This window comes from Amphiura filiformis, chromosome 18 (genome assembly GCF_039555335.1).
Source record: "Amphiura filiformis chromosome 18, Afil_fr2py, whole genome shotgun sequence".
Lineage (NCBI taxonomy): Eukaryota > Metazoa > Echinodermata > Ophiuroidea > Amphilepidida > Amphiuridae > Amphiura > Amphiura filiformis.
In genome coordinates, this window is record NC_092645.1 from 50,589,218 (window position 1) to 50,608,450 (window position 19,233).

At 38.2% G+C, this 19,233-nt stretch overlaps 1 protein-coding gene across 1 annotated transcript; it reads right to left on the reverse strand.

Annotated features, from left to right (window-relative positions):
- Positions 1-464: 464 nt before the first annotated feature.
- On the reverse strand, positions 465-5,149 carry LOC140139500 (uncharacterized). The gene is made up of 2 exons (XM_072161230.1): positions 4,957-5,149; positions 465-1,885 (listed from the first exon to the last, which is right to left on the reverse strand). The coding sequence occupies exons 1-2, from the start codon at positions 4,992-4,994 to the stop codon at positions 964-966; spliced, it is 960 nt and encodes a 319-aa protein (XP_072017331.1). The 5' UTR covers positions 4,995-5,149; the 3' UTR covers positions 465-963.
- Positions 5,150-19,233: the final 14,084 nt, after the last annotated feature.

The window sequence follows — 19,233 nt, forward strand, 5'->3', positions numbered from 1 at the left end:
ATTAAACACTGTAGTAAGCAATGCGGATGTCTTCAAAATCTACAAGTTGCCCTAAATTTTTAATTACTTATCCTATCATAGTCAAAGTTTACATTTTCTGAGAGGAAATTTGATGAGGAATCTAAATATGGACTTACTTTTTTTTTTTTTTTTAGGGGTAAAATGTTTCAGTTCAAAATATGTTGAATTGTAAAAAAAATTGAACATATTTTGGGACACCCTGTATTCCGAGATTACCAAACAGCTGTGATTTTTTTTCTTCCAAAGTCAGTAGGCTCCCCCTAACCTCTAACCAAATCAATGTTGTTTACTTTCAGTTTATAACTGCAAGTTAGTAATAAGCAATGCATTAAGTGACCCATTTTTTATTTGGAATTTTTTTATTCCACCCTGTATAACTTCAAGGTCACCCTGTACAATGAGTTGAAATGTGTATATTTAAATTGCTTTCCTTCAGCTTTCCAAAATGTGTACTTTTGCTAGTTTAGGGTTGATAGTTGTGGAGATATTCTAATTTGAAACTTGATTGGTGTAAAAATTCATAATATTTGTGATGTAACGCTAAGGGTGGCGAGTTCAAAACACATGGCCATATGAGAAACTCTTTCCACAATATTTACATTGGTATTACTTCTGTTTGGTGTGAATCCTTTCATGTACAGTCCTGTTATTTGCCTGTGAGAAACTCTTTTCACAATATTTACATTGGTATGGTTTCACTTTGGTGTGAATCCTTTCATGTATAATCTTGCTACTTACATCTGAGAAACTCTTTTCACAATATTCACATTGGTATGGCTTCTCTTTGGTGTGAATCCTTTCATGTCGAGTCTTGCTACATCCATCTGAGAAACTCTTTTCACAATATTTACATTGGTATGGTTTGTGTTTGGTGTGAATCCTTTCATGTACAGTCCTGTTATTTGCCTGTGAGAAACTCTTTTCACAATATTTACATTGGTATTACTTCTGTTTGGTGTGAATCCTTTCATGTATAGTCCTGTTATTTGCCTGTGAGAAACTCTTTTCACAATATTTACATTGGTATGGTTTCACTTTGGTGTGAATCCTTTCATGTATAATCTTGCTACTTACATCTGAGAAACTCTTTTCACAATATTCACATTGGTATGGCTTCTCTTTGGTGTGAATCCTTTCATGTCGAGTCTTGCTACATCCATCTGAGAAACTCTTTTCACAATATTTACATTGGTATGGTTTGTGTTTGGTGTGAATCCTTTCATGTACAGTCCTGTTATTTGCCTGTGAGAAACTCTTTTCACAATATTTACATTGGTATGGCTTCTCTTTGGTGTGAATCCTTTCATGTCTAGTCTTGCTACATCCATCTGAGAAACTCTTTTCACAATATTCACATTGGTATCCGTATGGCTTCTCTTTGGTGTGAATCTTTTCATGTCTGATCTTGTTGCCTGAATGTGAGAAACTCTTTTCACAATATTTACATTGGTATGGTTTCTCTTTGGTGTGAATCCTTTCATGTCTAATCTTGTTACATGACCGTGAGAAACTTTTTCCACAATATTTACATTGGTATGGTTTCTCTTTGGTATGAATCCTTTCATGTGTATTCTGTGTACTAGGGCAGGAGAAACTCTTGGTGCAATATTTACATCTGTATGATTTCACTATACAAATCCCTTTATGAGGCTGTTTACATCTGTACCAGTACCTGTGTAATTTTGCTCTATGCCTTATCACATGTTTCACATAATACGACAAATTACTGTAAAATCGTCTGCAGTAGATACATCTGTATGGTTGAAAACTGTTTGCATAATTTGACTGAATTTGTACTTGATATGTCTTGGTGTCCTGTGTCTTGCCCCATAAATGCTGTATTTGGGGTCTAGTGTTCATGGTTCTGAAATGAGAAAGAAAAGATATGAATCGGTAAAATAAATTGTTGCATGGATCTGAAGCTACTTTTAAGCAGCTAGTAGCTAAATGTACGTACTAGGGCCTTTAAAAAGAGCCCTTGTACATTATGGTTACGGATATAACATTTTGGCATGTTAAATGGATCTTGTTATCACAAATACCTTTCAGACTCATGCTGGGTTTACAATCACAATTATACCTTTTTTGGCATTACAGACACAGCCAGTGAGTGACATTCACCAAGAGCGTCACAACTGATTCAGGTCAGAACAAAATTTGGACCACTTAAATTCCCATTTTTGGTCAAGGTCATAAAACTTTGACCCGCCATGCAATTAAAAAAAAGAGAGAAATTTCTAGACCCTGCATACAGAAATGTAGGGCCCCCTTAAGTAGTTCAGCTCTCGGCATCAAAAATTTAATTTCATAAAATTGGTTTTCTTCAAAAAGCTCAAAGTTTTGTGACGGTATATGACGTGAAATGCAGGACATTGTTGACATAAAGAGTGAACTATTTCAGGTTCCATGCTTTGAAAGATGTGTTACAATATTTTTTCCACAAGAGACAACAAATTATTGTTTTTTATGCTGCTGAATTTATCCACTAATAGATATCGGCATCTAAATTTACAATTTAATAACATACAATCAGGACATGAAGGGATTTTTTTTGGGGGGGAGGGAGGTCACATCATGACACACTGTAAAAGCAATTTACTCGGAAATAAGAACTTCTTCACAAAATTTTGAGTTTGGTGTTAAATGTCAATTTTCAACAACTGAGAACAGAACAAAAAACTGAAAGTCACAGGACTGGAAAAGCACATTTACCGAAGAACGACCCGGCCCTATACCATATTTCACACACTAATACCTGTATGTACAAAGAGATATTGGGCCTGTATGACATTGCTGAAGAAGTCTAGCCACGAATTTGCTCACCAATGAGCTTTACATTTGGGGCTAGACACTGTTGCATTCAAAATCTAGTTGGATTCACTGAAGCATGACACCATGTATTAAGCAATGGAAGTAAACACAGCTGATCACAACTGGCGATCGCATCAAAAATGTTGCTAAAGCCCAAAATGTATGGCTGTTTTCGAGTAGAATTTACATTGTTGACAATCGTCAAATTTCAAGACCCGATGTTGACAAGTTGTCGACAAAGCTACAGCAATAAAGTCAAAATAGTAAGGTCAGAAACCATATTGTGCGTCATTTATTTACACCAAAAATATTATCATATACCACATACTGGTACTAGTTTTTTGTCAACAAATGTTCCTAATGTCGACAATCAGAAAATTGCAAGTTCTATAACTTCTCATAACATTACAACAATGTTAGTCCGAGGTGCTCAACACTCCGATCGCCATGCAATCTACGTTGTATTAGGCCAGTGGGACAACGGAACCGCTACGTGAACGAGCTACAACAATGTCCACAATAGCGTGATTCACGTAACATGAATAGGGATTAAAAAGCTGTGCTTCCTTTGTCCAATTTGCCATCAAGATTTCAAACAGACCCAGAACACGATCATGCCAGAAATTAATATTTTTCTTCTGGGACTGATTATTCGGACTAAGTATACGTTATACTGTATTTATTTTAAGCATGTTTAACTTCAGACATAGACCGTAAGGTACTAATTTCGAGGAGTATATCAAACACCAAATTGGTGTCATAACAAACACCAAATTGGGAAATTGGTGTCGTGTGTCTTTCAATTTGTGCCGAGTGTCCTTGGCAGACTTGACTATGCTTCAGTGGTCATGAAAGGATTCAATAGATAACCTCTGCCCCACTAATCCCCAGCTATTGTCTGAAATTGCTCCTCGGAAAATATATTATAACAGCTCAGTCCTCAAATGATAGTCATATAACGACCAAAAGACAGGGGCGTAAATCCATTTTTGAAAGTGGGGGGGACACAATGAAAATTATTAGTCCTTGATACTTGGCGCCGACGTAGGGGGGTGTCTGAGGGGATGTGCCCCCTGAGAAGTAAGAAACTTTTGCAAAATGAAGACCTAATTGAAGCCATTTGGTGGACCATTTTGGCACTATTATTGTGTAAAATTTTAGCTTGAAACAGCTGAAAAATTGTGAAATGACGGCCTAAAAAGCCATTCGTGGACAAGTCTTCACTAAAACAAGCGAAAGCGACCACTTGTTTATGTTGCCTATACATGGGGGGTGTCTGAGGGGATGTTCCCCCCTCAGAAGTATTTAGCCTTTTGCAAAATGAAAACCTAATTGGAGCCATTTGGTGTACCATTTTGGCACTATTATTGTGTAAAATTGTAGCTTGAAACAGCTGAAAAATTGTGAAATGACGGCCTAACTTGTGGACAAGTCTTCACTAAACTAGCGACCACTTGTTTATGTATACGCAGGGGGGGGTGTTCTGCCCTCAGACGTTGCGGGAAAATTTTGCAAAATGAAGGTCCAATTGAAGTCATTTGGTGCATAATTTTTTAATACACTGTTATCATAAAAAAAAAAAAAAAGGGACTTAACTCAATTTGCAAAATTTTACTTGAGATTTGAGATTCGGAATTATTACTAAAGCATGCATGGATTGATGTTGAAGTCAGCATTGAGTCCGTCTTAAAACTGACTTTGGTGATAAAATGTGATGGGCCCTGCATATCGACGGGCCCGCAGTACAGGCTTCAAGCAATGCCCAATATAATCACAGGCCTATAATATATTATACTTACGATCGACCCAGCTGTGCGGATTTTTAGGTATGGGCCTACTCAATTACGTGCAATTTAACATTTTTTCTTCTATTTTTCTCCCTTTTCTCTTCACTTTTTCTCCCTTTCTCTTCTCTTTTTCTCCCTTTCTCTTCTCTCCTTTCCCTTTTTTTTGGGGGGTGAGGACCAAAATGTGGGGGGGACATTTGATATTATGTCCCCCCACTTTGAAAAGTGAGGGGGACGTGTCCCCCTGTCCCCCACCCGATTTACGCCCTTGCCAAAAGATAAATGACTGACTATCATTGAGGACTGAGTTCCGCAGTCTAGTTTAACTTAAGCTTACCTGTTTGGCCAACTGAGTGAGGTTGCAGCGCCAGCCATTTACGATTCTGAATTAGAAATATAATACGGTTTCTGAAAAATAAACACTCACACAAGGGGAACTAGAAATAGTACAAGGGCTGTGACTGAGTATGACAACGGTAGAATGTGTACTGAAATACATAAAATTGTGACAAATTCGACAATAATTTCTTTAATTGGGTTACGAGCTGTCTGTGCAGTTAGTTGAAATGAAGGGCGCATACCACCAAACAATTCAAACAATTCACGGTAATAATTAATTAGGGAGTGTTCATTATACTTTGGTGGGGGGGGGGAAACATTTGAACCTCCGAACTCATTTTTGTTTTAGATTCCCGTTGATAAAGGGTGGATTTTTTGATCCCCTTTTGTGGTCTAAAATGTTTTTGATCCACCCCTTCATGTCCTTAAAAAGAAACCAGGCCTATACCAGTAACTCATTAAAAATGACCATTTTGGAGTCTACTAATTGGACATAGGCCTATAGTGTTAGGCCTACATCCAAATTGTAAAGTGCGAAAGTTTAACAGTGTATTTTAAACCGTTGCGATTTGGTAGTTCATAGCATCTTGCGAATGGTAGTGAGCTTTGGCAAAAATTCCATTGATCATTTCATAGCGAGTGTGTAGGTGAATTCAAATATCACAGATATACTTTTGTAGTTCATGTGGTTCTTGAGTTATGTTACAAGTATTACTAGTGGCAAATGGTGGTCATAGACCACAAACCTAGCTGGGCCTGTTGGTGTTGTGGAGGTATCTGACCCCTGCAAAATGTTCCAGAAATGTTTTCCTGGTCATGAGGTTTGTTGTCACCGAGTTTGAGTCCCGTACTCCTTACAGATGTCCAGAAAATGCAATTTTAAGATTTGACCTAAGATGACCTTTGACCTGACCCCTGCAAAATGTTCCCTGGTCACAAGTTTGTTGTCACCGAGTTTGAGCCCTGTACCCCTTACATATGTCCAGAAAATATATATCTAAGATTTGACCTCTACATGACCTTTGACCTGACCCCTGCAAAATATTCCCCTGGTCATGAGATTTGTTGTCACTGAGTTTGAGCCACATACCCCTTACAGATGTCCAGATAATGCAATTGTAAGATTTTACCCCCTTAATGACCTTTGACCCCAATTCTGTATGCAAGTTATAGGCGTATGGTATAGCCGATGCATATATGCAAATGACACCATTGTACTATATAATATGTGGCAGAAGAAGCATTTTGAAGGTATTTGGTTAAATGCCGGAAATGCCCCCTTAATGACCATTGACCCCAATTCTGTTTAGACACCATTGTCACTGGATATAGCCGATACATATGTGCAAGTTACGTAATTGTAGGGTGTAACATGTAGGAGAAGCATTTAAAAGTTTGTTGACAGAAGAAGAAAGAAAGAAGAATCGGATAGAAAAACAGGACCTAGCTCGGGGGGTTGTAAACCCCCCAGCTAGGTAAAAAAGAGGGCAGAAACAACAACACTTTTGTAAAATAGAATTCAAATATCATAGATATGCTTTTGTAGGTCCTGTGGCTCATGAGTTACGTTGTAAAGGGGGCTGAAACAACAACACTTTTGTAAAACGTACATAACTCATTAATGGAGTGTTCATAAATACTTCGGTGGGTGGGGGGGGGTGGGTGGAAAATGGGTCCTTAAAAAGGGGGATAAACAAATTCATTCCTTAATGGGGGGGGGGGGGGGCAAAAAAATTTGAGGGTAACATTCCGGAGTAAAATGTACGAGAAGGCATATACATTCCAAAAATTTTGCGCGCATGAATGTTATTTATTCAATTTTGTAATCTCAAGCTACAAATCAACAAAATGTGCGCACTTAGCAATTTGGGCGTAACACTATGACTCCAATGAGTAATAACTCCAAACGGTAATTTTTAGCTAATGAGTTAATGATCATAGGGTAGATCCCGGGGGATGGGGGCGGGGGATAAATCCCCAATATATTGTTAGGGGGGATGATCTAATCATCCCCCCAATGTTGACACCTGTATATGGGTTTCTAACCAAAATTAACCCCATATTTGGTCATTTTAAAATAAAAAGTGCCAATTTTCAGTTTTGTACCGTACTATATTTCACCAGTTTAGCTTCAATATGGCAAATTGTATTGCGCGCTTCGCGCGCATTTGTACCATATACTTATTCTGTCAGCAAAAGGTGCTGGATTCTCTGGATTTTAAGAAATGTTCACCAACTCATATGTCAAAAAGAAATCTATGCCACTGTTAATGATGTATATTTTTGGTTTCTTTTTTAGGACATGAAGGGGGGATCAAAAAAATTTTAGACCATAAACACAGGGATTGATGTACATAGACCGCTCGATCACTTGTTCAAAAAAGTTCAAAAAAAAAAAGATAACTAAGTCGAAGCCAACCAATTTGCATGTACTATATGAACGATAATTGTACAAGGATTACTTGGCGACTTCAAAATTTGAAGAAAAAAATCACCTTCGGCTTAAAAATCCGGTAAAACTTGAAAATTTATGAAAATTCAGCTCAAAATCCAAGATAGCGGCCGTAAAGTGAAAATTGTTAGAAGAAGAAAACTAAATCGAAGCCAAGCCATTAACATGTCTCACATGATAGGTAATTGCATACAGATTAACTGGGGACTTTAAAAAATGAAGAAAAAATTGGTCTTTGGTTTCAAAATGCACAAAATGGCAAAAATCCAAAATGGCGGATACGAATAAATGATCAGGGCCAACACCTGTGTAAAAAGGGGGATCAAAAAACCCCACCCTTTTTAGGGGGATCAAAAAAAATGTTCCAACTTTTCCATCCCCCCACCAAAGTATTTATGAACACTCCCTAACAACAGTAAATCAAGCAAGTTTTCAAAGTATATGATTTGGAGAATTAGTTGGGTGATCTAGAGCAATTCCGTGACCGTGGAGAGCGAAGGTTCGTCTCTCAGTGGATTTGTCTTCTATGAAGGTTAATAAAAATATTTAGCGGGGGTGCCCCTCGCGAATATGTGGGCGGAATCCGTGAGAGCCCGAAATCCAAAATGGCCGCCGTCGGCCATTTAAAAAAATATTTTTTCAATGGTATGGCCTACAATGCTGTTCAGTATATGTTTTCTGAGGTTTTTTGGGTCGAGGAATTCATATCTGATGTCGATTTTATGATATGACCAACTTTTGACCTTCAAATCCAAGATGGCCGCCGATTTACAGCTCAGAAAGGTTAAATTGTCACATTTGTCCTATAGCCTTCATAATAGGATCTAATTAAAGTTCTCATCATGCCAACTCGAGTGATTGTCTCTAAAAACTACCAGTGATAATGATTTGACCTATTTTTGACCTTCAAATCCAAGATGGCCGCCGATTTTTAGCTCAGAAAGATCAATTTTCACATTTGTCGTAGAGCCTTCATAATAGGCTCTAATTCAAGCTCTCAAAATGCCGAGTTGAGTGATATGGACACTAAAAACTACAAGTAATAATGATTTGACCTGTTTTTGACCTTCAAATCCAAGATGGCCGCCGATTTTCAGCTGAGAAAGGTAAAAATTTCAAATTCGTCATATAGCCTTCATAATATACTCTAATTAGAGCTCTGAGTAGTCGTAGAGTCTTCATCATAGCCTCTAATGAATACCCCATTCTGGCACACACACACACACACCCCCATACATATATTCACATTATTTGAATGAGTTTAGTCTATATTGGTTTCCGGTCTATGTGTGTTTTGCTCTGCACCCTATCAATAATGAATGAATGCAGCATCAAAGATATTTATTAATATTTAGAAAGAAACATATTGTATGAGACTTGTGCATAGATCACCTACAACACTGCTTGCTTGTTACCTACAGCAAAATCATCCCCTAACAATGTCTACTGAAATGTGGCAAGGGCCTAAGTCGTCTGATACTATCGTCCAAGGTAAACATCGTAAATGGGAGAGTTTACAAACAAAAACGAAGAACTAGACAAATATGGTGATTTTTACAACATCTCTTCAAGGTAATATGGGTCTAGAAGTCATTACATGCATCACATGTTACATTATATCTCAATAGCATCTTCAGACAAGCTTGTAAACGCTCAGGGTTCAAGTAAACCACCAAGTTATGAAATTGATGATGAGACAGGGATTGGCACCCAAGCGCCCGCGTTCATCTGTGCGTGGAACTCTCCACGAAAAAACTAGATGTGTATGGTGCATGCAGGGTGTGGATCTGAAGCACCCGAATAGACCACGGGTAAGCTGTTCATAATCAACATACACTCAGCATGGCGCTCCTTTAAGAGCCACACAGTCCTCGTAAAAGATGGGGAGTTGAGGAATCGTTTCGCAGAGGTAAAGAATGTGTTCTTTCTGCAGCCCCTCTTTATAGCAGACTACAAACGCATGACTATGCTATGCATAGTGACTATGGCTATGCAGTGGGTGCTGTAAAATCGTCCAATCTCAAGGACCTACTCAATGCTTATTAATGAGTATCAAGAGACAAGAGAAGAACAACAAGAGTGAGTGGGTCTATGATATTGGGGGAAGAGGTGATGAAACTGAGGCTGCCATTTCATCACTTGGTATCAGTAATGAGCAGCTGTCACGGCGGCTGTCTCAGAAGATCAAAGACAGATCTACTGTCGCCTGGCCACTTCATATCGATCATCTTGAAGAAGACGAAGAGCTCTGTGAGTTGTGAGTAAAGCTGTCGACTTGGCTAAAACAGCCTAAGAGAAAACTGCCGATCTCAACCATTCATGATCACAGCACTGAATAGATCACCACCAGTGTTATCAACCTGGGCATCAATGTCCCTTGTATGACGAGGAGTAAAGATCTGTTGGAATTCTACACAAGAGTCGTGTCTGCATCAACTATGCTGACTTCAAGATCACTGGACTCTAATGATCTTTGAAGCATCAGCAACCTGCCCGCAGGAGATTGCAGACAGCAAGCCAGCCATTGTTATCGTCTACACTGACGACGTCAAGATCGATACTATGACAGGCAATGTAACAGGAGTAACAGAGGGAATAAGAGGGCCTCGTGAACGGATCTCGTGCTCGGTGAAGGATCGAATCCATCCACATGTCTAAAGAACAAATTTCTTGGCTCTGCGAGACACACATTCTGAAGATGCATTACACCATCTAACTAATCTAATCACAATTGTGTGTGATTTGACGTGCTTCAAGCAACAGGCTTGTTGGTACATGATATCATTTGCAAAAGGATCCGACAGTGCTGACTCGAGAGGCTGTGTAAGACGATCCCTTAGCTCCCCATCTTCTATGAGGAATGTGTGGCGCTTAAAGGAGCGTGTGTTGATTCTGAACAGCTTATACCCCGCGCTTTAGTCGGTTGCTTCGTGTCCACACCCTGAATGCGCCATACACATTTCGTTTTGTAGCGCAGTGCCCTGGAGCACTCTGTATATCTTATACAACGAGGCATCACAAAATGGTTCTCAGAGCGGAGGATATTCAGTATATATATAATTGTACGGAGTTAAAACAAACAAAAACCAAATACTAGTCAGGACTTAACAACTTTGGTTATGTTTACAACACTACTTCATGTGGGACTAGAAGTCATTGCATGCTTATCAGACATGTTATTCTTCAGACGAGCTTGAAAAGACCTGACAGTGCGCGCAAAATCAAAAAAAGTGATATTGCTCAGTGTCCAAGTCAACCACCAGGGGACAGAGGGACCATTGGCAACCAAGTACCTGCGTTCATCTGTGTGTGGGCCTCTCCACGACAAAACGAAATGTGTATGGCGCATTCAGGTCATGGTGTGGACGCGAAGCAGGCATGGTAGTACATGATATCAATTTGCGAAAGCATCTGACATGCAGTGCTGACGTGGACTCAACAAGCTGTAATATACGATCCTTCAGCTCCCCATCTTTTACGAGGACTGTGTGGCTCTTAAAAGAGCGCTATGCTGAGTGTGTGTTGATTATGAACAGCTTACTCCGTGGTCCACACCCTGCATGCGCCATACACATTTAGTTTTTTTTTTGTGGAGAGGTCCACGCACAGATGAACGCGGGCGCTTGGGTGCCAATGGCCCCTCTGTCTCATCATCACTTTCAGAACTTGGTGGTTTACTTGAACATTGAGCCTTTTCAAGCTTGTCTAAAGATGAGATTGAGATATAATGTAACATGTGATGCATGTAATGACTTCTAGACCCATATTACCTTGACGAAATGTTGTAAAAATCACCATATTATGTCAAGTCCTGACCAGTTTTTCGTTTTTGTTTGTAAAAGTCTCCTATTTACCATGTTTACCTTGGACGATAGTATCAGGCGACTTATAGATACGGCTTGCCCCACATCTCAGTAGACATTGTTAGGGGATGATTTTGCTGTAGGTAACAAGCAAGCAGTGTTATAGGTGATCTATGCACTAGTCTCATATGATAATGTTTCTTTCTAATATATATAAATATCTTTGATGCTGTATTCATTCATTGTTGATAGGGTGCAGAGCAAAACACACGTAGACCTGAAACCAATATAGACTAAACTCATTCAAATATGAATATATATGTATATGTAGGTGTTCAGGGGTGTATGTGTGTGCCAGAATGGGTATTCATTAGAGGCTATTATGAATACTCTACGACTACTCAGAGCCCTAATTAGAGTATAATTATTATGAAGGCTATACGACGAATTTGAAATTTTTACCTTTCTCAGCTGAAAATCGGCGGCCATCTTGGATAAAAAAGGTAAAAAACAGGTCAAGTCATTATTACTTGTAGTATTTAGTGTCCATCACTCAACTCGGCATGTTGAGAGCTTGAATTAGAGCCTATTATGAAGGCTCTACGACAAATGTGAAAATTTGACCTTTCTGAGCTGAAAATCGGCGGCCATCTTGGATTTGAAGGTCAAAAATAGGTCAAATCATTATTACTGGGAGTTATTAGAGTAAATCACTCAACTTGGCATGATGAGAACTTTAATTAAAGCCTATTATAAGGGCTATACGATTTCGATAGCTATTTCTGAGCTGTAAATCGGCGGCCATATTGGATTTGACGATCAAAAGTTAGTCAAATCATAAAATCGACATCAGATATGAATTCCTCGACCCAAAAAACCCCAGAAAACATATACTGAACAGCATTGTAGGCCAAACCATTGAAAAAATAATTTTTTAAATGGCCGACGGCGGCCATTTTGGATTTCGGGCTCTCACGGATTCCGCCCACACTTTCGCGAGGGGCACCCCCGCTAAATTTTTTTATTAACCTTCATAGAAGACAAATCCACTGAGAAACGAACCTTCGCTCTCCACGGTCACGGAATTGCTCTAGATCACCCAACTAAATGACCTTTTCCAAAACTTCAAAGTGTTATTTTGCGATAATATATTGATTTAGATAATGAAACTCGATTTCTTTTTGGCTGTTTCGACCAACAATGCCGAGTCTACCCTTAACAACGCCGACCAGATGGTTCATGATTCAATTCAATTCAGTCACTGACTTTTGCTACATAGACACGAAAGTGGCCCAAGCTGTTTTAGGGCTACTTTACACAATTGGCCATATCTTTGCTTGTCGACCACCGATTTTATTGAAACAAAGCTTATGTCAGTGAGAATTAATAGGTAAATTTTCACGGGAAAATTTTCTGGACACGTGACACCCATGGGTGCAGACATATTAGCATTATGGAATGTGACCCCGAGCACAGCGGGTGGTCTATACCAATGTATTTGAATAGGAAGAATTCCTCATTTGATGCAAAATAAGTAACTTGTCGCAAGTTAATAATGTTATGGTTAGAGTTTCCGTAGCTAATTATTTTTTTCCCAGATAGATATTTTTGAAATTACGTTTTGATGATATTGTGAAGAAATTAAGATTGCATGATATTCAATAAATTTGCAATACACGAATTTCTATCGAAATTGCAGCCAAGAATACTATTCTAATTCAAAATTACTAAGACATGAATAGCGAGGTCACCGCCAGGGGTCGAGGTCACACATTGATACGCATTGGTCACGTGTCCAGAAAATTTTCCCGTGAAAATATACCCATTAATGTTGACTGTATGTAGTAGTTTAAGAAATTACCTTGACGACATTCAATAAGTGACATGATTGCCTAATACCATTTTCTAAATTGTATAAGTTGTTTTGTTAGGGACCGTTCATAAATACTTTGGTGGGGGGCTGGGCACTGGGAAATTTTTGTAGTCAAACTTTTTTGACCCCCCTCCAGAGCACCTAAAACTTTTTTGACCCCCCTCTTTATACATACAAAACTTTGTTGACCCCCCCCCCCCATTTCCAAGAGGTTAAAATACAGTCTGGGTAGGGGGCTACTCCATTTGTGCAAACTCTTACAATCATAGTTACAATTATAGGCCTACATGTTTGTTCATACATTTAAAAAAAAAAATAGGCCTGTTTCCTAAAAACATGAGTTGAAGGTGTTTTTCACATGCTGTGACTTGTATGAAGTTTAATTTCAATTTATGCATTCTAATTTTTTGAAAATACATGTTTCATTCGTATAACCAATAAGCAAATCAATAAATAAAAGTAACACAAAAAAGGGAAATTGACAGTGGCATAGCTAGGGCTTGTGGCACCCAGGGCTAAGGATAGATGTCGTTCCTGATTCTTGAAAGAATTATTGCGCGCGGAGCACAAATAGGGCCTACCACTAATTGATTTTGGTTATAATGAAGCTGAATATCTGTCTTAAATTAATCTTTCAAATGATTTTTTCCTGAAATGCGCGCGAAGCGCGCAAAATTTTTTACTTTCATCCCTTAGAGGGGCGCAGAATCGATGCTGAATTGGTCAATTCGGCGCCCCCTAAGAGTGGCACCCAGGGCACATGTCCCCACCTTCCCCCTGTCGCTATGGCTATGCCACTGGAAATTGAGAGCAACATCTGGGCACATACTCAAGATTTTTAATAGTTAAGACTTGTTTATCAGGGGCGTAGCCAGCTTTCTTGGACAGGGGGGAAAAATATAAATTTCGGGGCAATGCGCAAAGACAAAAAAAATGCTGGTTGCATCATTTTGACCCGGTATTATCAGTGGGATACATACATATAGGCCTACCCTTTTCTTATAGCGACTGTAGAATACATGTAGTCTTTCAGATTCCAAAACGGCTTTAATGAGATACCGGTAATGAGCGCGCGTAACGCGGCAAAAATGTATTTTACATTATTTTTGGTCATAATTGGGGTAAAAAAGGGGTTTATTGGTACATATGCGCGCGTAGCGCGCAAAAATTTTGTATGCTCTTATTCTTTTGGTATTTTCTTGTTTAAACTTTTTGACCCCCCTCCTTTAGTAACCAAAACTTTTTGGTACCCCCCTTTGTGCAACTCAAAACTTTTTGTGTCCCCCCACACTTTGCCCAGTCCCCCCACCAAGTATTTATGAACGGTCCCTTAGGACCTGTGTTATGTTTTAATGTTCGAGTTGGCTATAAATGGGCTATTCCAGAAAATAAGTGCACACCCCCTATAGAGGAGTAACTTTTCAATCGAAGAAATGTCTGGATTTCCAGGTCTGCTTTCTGAAAACGACTGGAATTCCAGTTGCAAATGTTACTTGAAAAAGCCTGGAAATCCGATTAAATGAAGGAAAAATCACGGAAATGTCCAAAATGAGCTCTAAAATTGAGCATTTCTGATTTTGAACAATTTTTCTGCTGGATTTTTTCGTCTTTGAACACTTTAAAAGTCTGGATTTCCAACAGTCACGACTGGACAAAAAGTTTGGAAATCCGAACTCCTCTATAGCGGGTGTGCATCTATTTTCTGAAATAGTCCAATGCCTTAGTCAACAATGGTGGTCACGCGTGCGTGCGGACCTTTAACCAAAGTTAACATACCTGTTTATTATGTGAAAAAAAAACTCATGTGAAATATCTGGAAAAAAAATCAAGTTTATTTTTAAAAATGGAAATAAATATAAGCTTAGTGCAGTCGACATTGTTCTTTCATACATTGAAACAAAATAAAGTATTTCTTCTATTATGCACCAGAAATATAAATACACCGACTTGACTAACTAGGCCCTACTCCCCATTCCAGAAAAATGAATACAGCACTAAAATTTTTGGATTAATCCTTTAGTTTGTCCTAACTGGCAATGATAGTAAAATTTTAATATTTGGTAAATTTTGGGAAATAAGGGCTAAATTCATGCATTTTTAGAGCTATGACAATCAAGCCCAAAGACTTGAACAAAGACTAATTTCAAAATATGAATTCTAATTTTTGGAAAACACATTTTCCAATCTTTCTCATTACCAGTTAGCAAAAAAAACCTCTTACCCTATACTCAAGATGCTTAGACTTGTGCCAAGTCTTACAATTTTGTGACTACAATACAATTGTCATGCAAAATTGCATGTTTTTGGACCATATTCCTCAAATTGAAAAAATATTAAAATTTTATTGCCAGGTAGAACTAAAAATAAGGTTAGGATTTAGCTATGTTTCCTTTGGCAAAACAGGATAATATTTTTTAATCAGAAAAAAAAACCCAAAAAACCCCCGAAAACTAGTGCTGTATTTTTCTGGAATGAGGAGTAATTAAAATAGGTATAAATACATTTCTAAAATATGATTCACTATATGCAGTTGCCATCTTGTTATTTTTGGTTTGAGTTTGTTTTTCTCACATTTCCTCCTAAATACCTGCCAGGTCACCAAGGTGTTTTGTCATGATAATAATATAGTTAATAACGATCTATAGGCAAGAAGAAATGGTATTTTGCACTTACCCAGGAAGGATAATTGAAAGAATGTAGGTTGTGACACCAAAGACTTTAAAAAACATACAGAATTGGTATTTTCAAATCAGATCACGGTCAATAAAGCCCTATAGGTCCGATTTCTCAAAACTTGGCTAGTGGCCAGGCTTCCTATAGACCAGCAGGCTAGCCCTACCAATGTGGATCCATTTTATTGATTGTAAGCACTGGTACAGTATATAGGACTAATTACTGGGATGGCTATTAGGAAGCCTGACCACTAGTCATGCTTCGAGAAACCAGCCCATACATGCTAAATGCCCCGATATCTTCATGGCAGAAATCGCCATGGTACGTTGAATCCACCGCCACGCATGGCCAGTTTAATAGTTTCGAAACGCATAATGGGCCGAAGGACATCTGACTAAGGCTACTGACATTTGCCAGGTGACTGACCTCGCTGTGTGTCATTCGAGCATGGTACGACATAGGTCATATGCATGCTTTTAGGCTACCCACGTAGGCCTATGGCCTATACACTGCGCTATATAATTCGGCACATATAAAATCAGAATTATTGTCAGTTTTTGAGTTCAAGACGCAAGCTAACGACTATCATATCTGTTCAACACATATATTCAAGTGCAAGGAACCACATCTGGTTTCTTTAGACGAAATCATTTACGGGAGACATTCATCATTTTCTACCCCGGTATCCAAAGATTTTCGTCTGAATATCAAAATCGTGCATAGCACACTCACGTGTAGGCCTATCGATCCCGGGTATTGATTTTAGTATATCTGGTGTACCAAGTAATTATTAGCCAGGCGATATCGGTGTGCGGCATTGAGCAGCACCTTTTGTTAAAAGCATGTGTGAGAGCTTGCAATATAAACGAGCCCGTAAAATCGTTCACTTAGCGAAGAAGTCACGCAAAATACAACTTTTCCAAGAAATAATCGTGTTTTGTATCTTAAAAGTGAGGTACAGACTTGATAATTTTTGTCAGACAAGTAGAACAAAAGTAAACTTTATTATTATATTTTTCTATAATTTGTCGCTTAATTGTTGATCATCAATGAATCATGATCATCAATGAATTTCTCAATATTTTATGATTTAGGTAGAATTATTTATTTATAGGTACCGTAATCATGCATATAAAACGAATTATTTAATAAAATATTTAATCATGGACCCTGGAAGAATCCCAGGGTCTGTGATTTAATTAGATCACAGAGTTGACTAGGTTGACAAGAGAACGACCTAACATTCCTGAAATATCTGTCTCAAAGGTGTTTATGACACACGTTTATGACACCTGACTGACCGAACCAAATTGAAGAAAAAAAAGCATAGAAATTGAACTTATTTGTACTTAAGATTTTTTTTAAATCTTAAAAAGCATGATACAATAATATACCGTAAACGTTCGCCTAATGGCGCTATGGAGTTCATGGAAATAAGAGAGCGCCATCCCTGTAGAAGCCGACTATTATCACTGATCATTAAGGGTACGTGTAGTAGTTAAAGGGTGAAACCTATCGACACATACAATTATGAACAAGATCGAACAAACTTGTTCATGATAATGCGGTAATCATTCACCTGATACGTTGTGGCCCAATGAGCAGAGCATTAGACTATAGTGCGAGGATAAAGAGAACTTGTGGAGAAGATTGATGGTTCGAATCTCATGCAGTAATTTCTGACAGATTATGATGTCTGTCAATGTTTTTTCTGATTTGAGGAAATTTTATTCTCTATTTTCTTGATTTTATCTTTAACATTGTTTATATAATTTTATTATTTTATCTTGTATGTGTCTTTTTTCATGATTCTTTGTTTTTATCGTTTCATTTTAGAGTAACTCAATCCATTCAATCAAATGTTGTAATGAACCTATTTGATTGTATAGGCATTTGTTATGTGTGTGAGACGAACTGTCGCGTGCGACAAGTCTTTCAATTCGCGCGAGTGTCCTTGCCTATGCATCAGTGGTCATAAGAGGTATATCATTTTATTCGAAAGGGGGTCATAAAGTCTTGGAAAGAATAATAGGAGGGGGTCATAAAATGTTTTATGACCAAAATGTAGGGATGACCACAGAAAGTGTGTTATTTTATTCAAAAAGACTGATTTCAATACAATTTTGGGGTTTGGGATCATAAATTTTTTGTTGCCGAAATAGGGGGTGCGCAATTTTATTCACGCAGACTTTTTGTAAATTTGGGACCCCCCTTCCGAAAAAAATGATAGCCCTCTAGAGGATTCAAAAGATAACCTCTGCCCCAATAATCCCTAGCTATATTTGTTTGAAACTGTTCCACGGAGGATGTATCATAATAGTAGGGATGACCAATGAACCATCAACTTGATTAGAACACTCCCATAGACATGCAGGGAGCTCAACTGTGCACTGCTTGCACAGACATTTCTAAATTGAGCTCATTCTTTTATTTTTCATAATTTTTCTGTAAAAATTGGGGATGTTAATGCCAATTATGTTTTGTAACTATCTTGCAAATTACAGCAACAATACTTATTTCATTTTCCTGTAAGTGCGAGTCAAAATTGGTCCATCGCCACAGTGCGCGTAATTGCCAGTGGCTGAGTTCAGCACTGCTCAAGAATGGCACAAAATATTCATGTCAATAAGATCAGGTGAACAACGTGGCCTACTGAGCTGTAATTTGGCCGAGTTGCCAGTAATACCTCTATCATACCCTCTGTAAAAAAGAAAAAAAATTGAACAAGTAGATCTCGAGTTACAAATTAAATCACCAGCTTCCCTTGGGAATTTCCATACTCCTTTCGAATCATGCTAAGAAGACACCTTTCTAAACATAAATGTGAAGTTTCGTGCTCATTCGATGTATTGTTCACCTGATTTCAACCCTAAACGTTTTCTTATATTTAGGCCTATAACATCTACAACTTGCTGCTGGCTATACCTTGTTTAGAACTTTCAAAAGAAGTACCTGAATGTGCAACCATAATTCAAAATAGCCCGCGAAAGTCATGCAGCTAACTTCGAGGTCATGATTGTGGATAACCTCTATTCAAAGTATGCTCTATTGTTGTGAATGAGTCAATGACCTTCAATGACACTTAAGATTTTCTTTGCATACACCTACTAATTGGTCATATTAAACCCAATAACATTGACATTTTTGGTTGTGAAAAAAAGTTCACCTGTACTTAGTGCAATTTTGATTTTGTGCCATATCGGCCATCTTGGATGATTTTTGCCAAATGTTCTCTAAATGCATGATTTCAATGCCTCGGTTTGAAAAAATAATTTATGCCATTGACTAGTAAAGTGCCATTTCATAAGAAACCCCTTTGATGCTTTCACAATATGTTGTTTCATGTTTGCATATATGTTAAAATAAAGAAATATATAAAGGTAAATATATGCTTATGCCAATTTTGCTCCCAATTGCTATTTTTGGACCTTGTCATTTCATTTCGTTCCAATGACCGGTCAGAATGGGAAAATT